Source organism: Hippichthys cyanospilos, chromosome 8 (assembly GCF_059441005.1).
Source record: "Hippichthys cyanospilos isolate Australia breed blue-spotted pipefish chromosome 8, RoL_Hcya_1.0, whole genome shotgun sequence".
NCBI classification, from domain to species: domain Eukaryota; kingdom Metazoa; phylum Chordata; class Actinopteri; order Syngnathiformes; family Syngnathidae; genus Hippichthys; species Hippichthys cyanospilos.
Window position 1 is genome coordinate 7,777,840 of NC_142376.1, and position 6,000 is coordinate 7,783,839.

The window sequence follows — 6,000 nt, forward strand, 5'->3', positions numbered from 1 at the left end:
GAACAAAAACCTCATAGGTGCATGCAAGGAGAAACGGACTCTTTCTATCATGAGAGATTGTTGCCTGGTTAGAAAAACTGCCCTGCCAGCCACTGTCAATTATTAACACTCATAGCAAAGCGCGTTTAAAAGTCAAGCCTGCAACAGGTCACACACAAACACACGCACGCACGCATCAGAACCAATACCTGACCAAACATTTCATCAGGCTCGCCATATTTGTCGAAAGGCCAATAGAAAACGAAAAAAGCATTCAACCTACAAATGCTGACAATACACACGTACACGCACATACATGTGCTATGTGTGTGTTATGTGAAATAAAAATGATGCATATGTATGTATATGTATGTATCATCAACTGCACATATATATATATATATATATATATATATATATATATATATATATATATATATATATATATATATATATATATATATACACACACACACACACAAAGTATATACATTATATGCCCCCAGTACAAAGCTTGAAAATTTCCCCTTCAGATCTCTCGCTCTCTCTCTCTCTCTCTCTCTCTCTCTCTCTCTCTCTCTCTCTCTCTCTCTCTCGCGCTCTCTCGCACACACACACTCACTCTCTCTTGCTCCCTCCTTCCCTTCTTCTACCTTTAGTTGGACGTGTTATGAGACTCTCCTCAGCTCATTAAAATGTAATGCCGATGACCAGCTCTCTGGAACAGTGGCTCCTAACCAAAGTTCAACACACCAGCGCCACCCCCCCCCCCCCCCCCCCCCCATCCCCAAAAAAAAAAAAAAATCACGCCATCAGCTTTATCATTCTCCAAAGATACTTAGGCCATTTATGGTATCTATACCATAAATAGGAATAGAATCTATTTGCGGCTACGTATATGTATTTTTATATATGAATAACAATTTCATAGATATATATTTTATACATTAATAAGAAGTAAAAAGATAAGGACCCATTTATGACTATATATGAAATGAGAGCATTTTGGACAGCATAAAAATGTAATTTATAAAAGATTGAATTCTATAAATGGGATCGATACTATTACAGTAATACCAATGAAAACATAAGGTCTCATCTAAAGAAAATATGAACTATTTTGCATGGACTTTTTTATAAATGAGTGTGAAGATACAGTTACAATATAATAATAATAATAATAATAATAATAATAATAATAATAATAATAATAAACTTTACATAAAAACTTTAGATACTACATATTATAAATAAAGATATAAATATATATTTAAATTAAATATGTTTCAAGAGCATGCCTAATAGCCCATATTACAAACGATTTAAAATAGGCTACACATCCTATATATGATTTTGCATATAACATATTTTAGAATAGTAATAATAATGCATTCATGAAAGGGGCAGACGTATTTTTGTCTATATAAAGAGAGAAATAAGCGTAATTGTTTTTGTATATAATATTTTACAGAACAATTTTTTTTGTACAGTAATGAGACTATGAAGTAATGAATGAAAGGAATATAGACTACGCATATGGAATTGTTCACATTCGATATCTCATATTAAATCTTAGACAATTTGTAGATGACAGATACGTTGCAGTAATAACAAGAAAGGTTTATTTGCGACTAGAACATCAATTATTTTATGCTGCACAACACTTGTGAACATTTGCATTTCCAATTATTTTAATTTTCCTTATAACGACCTGAACGGCGTCCAATAGCTAGACGCCTTGTCAGCCACGTGTCCCAGTTGCGCGCTGCCTATTGAAGCATTTTGTGGGGCATTTCCCGCCGCCTGCAGACCTGCTTACAGGCTATCGATCGCTTTTTATCGAGACAGATGTGATTTTTTTCCCCCCACTTCCCTCCCACTCTTTCTCTCGCTCTCTCCCCTCCTCTCTCTCATCCCCCTCTCTCAGTCTACGTGTAAGGCCGCAGTCGAGGTGTGTGTGTGCGCTTGTGTGTGCGTGTGTGTGAATTGCACCTGCGACAGACCACCCCCACCGACTCTAAAAACGGCTATAGCGTTATCGATTAATTATCGTAAGGATAATACCTGTTGATGGACGAAACGCTGGGCACGGTATCGTTGTCGCACACGCCTTCAGCAAGTAGCCGGTCTCGGATCTCCCAGGCGAACATGGTTGGGTTCTGGCGCTTGTACTCTGCGATTTTATCCACCACTTTCGGGGTCGCCACCTTGGGTTTGGACCCCCCGATCACCCCGGGTTTAATACTACCCGTCTCGTAGTACCTGCACACAATGCACGTTTAATATCGTCAACGATTCGTACGGTGTGCTTTGCGGTAAGTGCATGGACTCAGAATACAACCAAAATAAATACAGTAGCACTTTTAAATGGCGCCAAGTGGAGTGGGAGTGGGTTTCATTTTAACAAGTGTGCATGCATGACATGCCACCGTTATTGTTCCTAAAAATAAAATAAAAAAAGGAAATGTTTCTGACAAACATTCAGTGTGTGTGCATTGAAATACCTCTGAAATGCCTTCTGATAGCTGGGAAAAAATATATTTCAAAATATTACCTCACGTGCTCTCGTGTGTTTAAAATTCGACACAAAAGCAGGCATTTACAAAAAAAAAAAAATCCAGTGTTTCCAGGGGTTGTTTATTTTTTTCATTCATTATTTTCCAATTTCGCAACGCTGAAAAAATAGCAGTGTGCAAGCAAAAAATAATAATAAAATAAAAGCTGACTTCTATATATCACAATATGGCTGAGGTTGGAATGGCTGCAAGATTGATGTTTTTGACACATGCGTGGATCCTCTTTTTTTTTTTTCTTCTTTTTTTTTTACCTGCCGAGAATTTTGCTGACGCAGCCGTGACTGACCCGTAGCTGTCTGGAGATATCGCACGGGCGGACCCCTTGGTGGGCCAGCTCCACGATCCGCTGCCGCACCACGTCCGGAAGGGGTCTGCCGTTGACGAACACCCCGCCCAGCTGGTTCACGCCGCCGTGCCCTGCGTGGGATACAACAGCGGCACGGAAAGCATAACATTACACACCTGAAGATTTGAGTTCATATAAGTAAAATGCACGCCTAAAAAAAAAGTACTCGCGTAAAATGTTTTCTTGCAGGGTCAAATTTTCCAACATCTCGCGCTGTGCGACACATGTCGCGCGTATTACGTTTCGACCTGTTTAATTTCCCCTGCACAATAATAGTAAATAATTAAAATGACATTTGATAACTCATATTACAATCGTGGATAAATAATTGACGCGCAGGCCAGGGGCTCCTTTTTTAAAAAAAACATTTTTACACCCCTCAAAAGCAAGCTATTTAAAACCTTTCAATTCTTTATATTTTAGCACTGTCCTGAGATTTTTTTTGCTGTCATTTACACACAAAGTGTTCGCATCGTTTTTTATAATGTGCTGTCACGGGTAATAAAAAGCTTTGTATTCAAATTGAGCACTTATAAATAAAATCAGCAACCCCCGAAAAAACGACTAAAAAAATAAAGTATTTTGATTTTTAAAACGTGAGTGATTCGGGGTTGCAAGTGTTATTCAAAACACACTAAAAGGCTGTTTTAAAATAACAAAATAAAAAAAAAACGGCATTATCCCTGTTTAAATTCTGCCCAAGACTCTTGGAATTTTAGAAGGTATTTTGGCACATTTCAACTCTTTTTCTTCAAATACAAAAATCTGACTTTTTCCCCCCTGCGTCCTCTTCTCTCAATTTGTGCAAAATATACAAAAGCAACCGTAAGTGAGCGCTGTAAAAATAATGATTCAAAACCAAAGCCTCACGGAAACTCTTGAATAAAACACCTCAAAATTGTCTTGTTTTTTGTCACGCACATTTCTGAGCAGATTGCTTCCCCTAAATTGGAATCATCTCCAAATGATCGCCGCCGGAATTTTTTTGCGATATTTTCAAGAGACTCACGGTGCATGGCGGAGAAGGGGTCTGCCTTGCAGTGAATATCCATGGGATAGCAGAGCAAAGAAAGGTAATCGACTGAGGTCGCCGTCTCGCCTCGATGGTGCAGCAGCCGTCAAAGGGGAGAAAAATAAAAACACGCCGAACAGTCCGGGAGGGGGGGACGAACGGACGGAGGGTGGATGGGTAAGGGGGGAGGCGATAGAGTCCGCGTGGGATGCCGTAGGAGTGCGGGAACAACTTCTCAGGTCTTGCAAGAAAGACAAATAATTCGTCCTTGTGAAACAAAACAAACAAACAAAAAAAGAGATAGTGGGTGGCTTGGCGGCGGGGGCGCGTCAGGTGCACAGCATGACCCACGCGGTGGCTGCGGCATCCGAGAAGCGGACTTTTCCTTTTCCGCGCTGGTCCGACTGCTAATGGAGAAATCCTCGCGCGGTTGGCGCCGGCGTGCAGAGGTGTCCCCCCCGGTAGCTGGATCGGCGGAAGAAACACGGCCCCACGAAAGAAAAAAAAAAAAACCTAAAAAAAAAAAAAAAAAAAACAAGGGGGTGGGCGCGTGTTTTGCGCGGGGCGCGCGTGGGGTGAGGGTGAGGGGGGGAGGTGGAGATGACAAGCAAGCGGGTCCCCCTCTCCTCCGGAATGGACCGTGCCTGCCTGAGCTTTGGGCTGAGAATGAAGCCTCGCTCGCCTGTGTGTCTGTTTCTAAAAGTCCCACAGACAACCCCCCCCCCCCCCCGCCCCCCCATCACCACCTACTCCCACTCCCCTCCTTCACCCTCCTCCTTCTATCACTCCATCCCACAGATCCCCTCCGCATAGAGATGGATGACTTGTCAGACAAAGGCAATAGATTCCAACACTTTGTGATTCGCCCACGCAAAAGGGAGAAAGGGAAGGGAAGAAGGGGGAAAAAAGATGCGGCTCAAACGAGAGCATCCGACAGTCAGGAAGAGGAGGGAGACGAAATAGCGAATGATGAGACTTCTTCTCTTGTTTCGAGTGCTGCTTTCTCAAGACGCCAGACAGGACAAACTCTTGTGCTAATTTTGGGTTTAAAAAAACTGCTCAGAAAACTTTGGCCATACACGTCTTTTTAAAGCTTCTTTCATTTTTATTTTTGTATTTTTAACGTCCTCATCTTTTTCCAATAAATCGTAGGTGTGCAGTTAACTTACATTATGTTGGGACAGAAAATGGACACCACACTGGACACACCAGTGGACATAAATCAATATGTCCCATGCAACTGAAAAAAAAAGGGTTTGAAAATTATTTCATTTGTGACTTTCCCTATCAGGAGCTATGTAAAGTCTCGTGCACTAAATGTATATAAAAAAAAAGTTTTGATGACTTTCATTGACTATATAAATAAATGAGATATTAATAATACGCAATAAATGTAAGCATGTGCCCGTTCAAAAGTGTTGAACAAATCCTATATTTTAATTATTCATTGTACCACATAATGAAGAAAAAACTTGAAATGGACCATCAATGCCACCTCATGCTGCTCTCATTTAACAATGCACGTTGAGCATGTTTAATGACAAAACAAAATTCGAAACATCATTTTTATGTTGTTCATTATACCACAAAACACATTTAATGGACCATCAATGCCACCTTTTTAGATTTTATTGATAAATAATTATGCAATTGATTTATTCTGTTTAGTTATATATTTTTTTTGCTATGTTCACAGTTAACTATAAACAGTGTCCTTTTATACTACTAAATAGCTCTTCCTGAGACACAGCATTTGTGTCCACAATTGTGTCCAATTTCTATCAGAAGACAGCAAAGGGAATTCATCCCACCTAAACACTCGAGGCATGTTTGGAAAGTCCTAGATGTCTTCGTTTGAGCACACCATGCATGACTCAGTTGGGTAGCTCCAATGGCTCAAAAATCTAGCCCAAAAATAGATGTCCACTAGAGTGGACACAAAGGAATAGGCCGGACCTCAGGAGGTCAGTGACTTATATTTAAAATTCTATGTGCAATTGGTGTATGCAGGCTTCTCAAAAGTTTTGCTAGAACTCTGGAACTAGACCAAGTCTCTCTTAATGTGTGCAAAATACAATTAATGGGGT

The 6,000-nt window shown here is 40.4% G+C and overlaps 1 protein-coding gene across 3 annotated transcripts in view; it reads right to left on the minus strand.

The window, feature by feature from the left end:
* Nucleotides 1-4,370, minus strand: part of pax2a (paired box 2a) — a 37,125-nt gene extending 32,755 nt beyond the window's left edge. For all 3 annotated transcript variants that reach the window (XM_088422207.1, XM_088422205.1, XM_088422206.1), the window contains exons 1-3: nt 3,911-4,370; nt 2,807-2,972; nt 2,044-2,241 (exon numbers count right to left, since the gene is read on the minus strand). In XM_088422207.1, the coding sequence (XP_088278333.1) occupies nt 2,044-2,241; nt 2,807-2,972; nt 3,911-3,953 (407 nt within the window). In that variant the 5' untranslated portion in view covers nt 3,954-4,370. The remainder of the gene's footprint in view (nt 1-2,043; nt 2,242-2,806; nt 2,973-3,910) is intronic.
* Between the last annotated feature and the right edge of the window lie 1,630 nt (nt 4,371-6,000).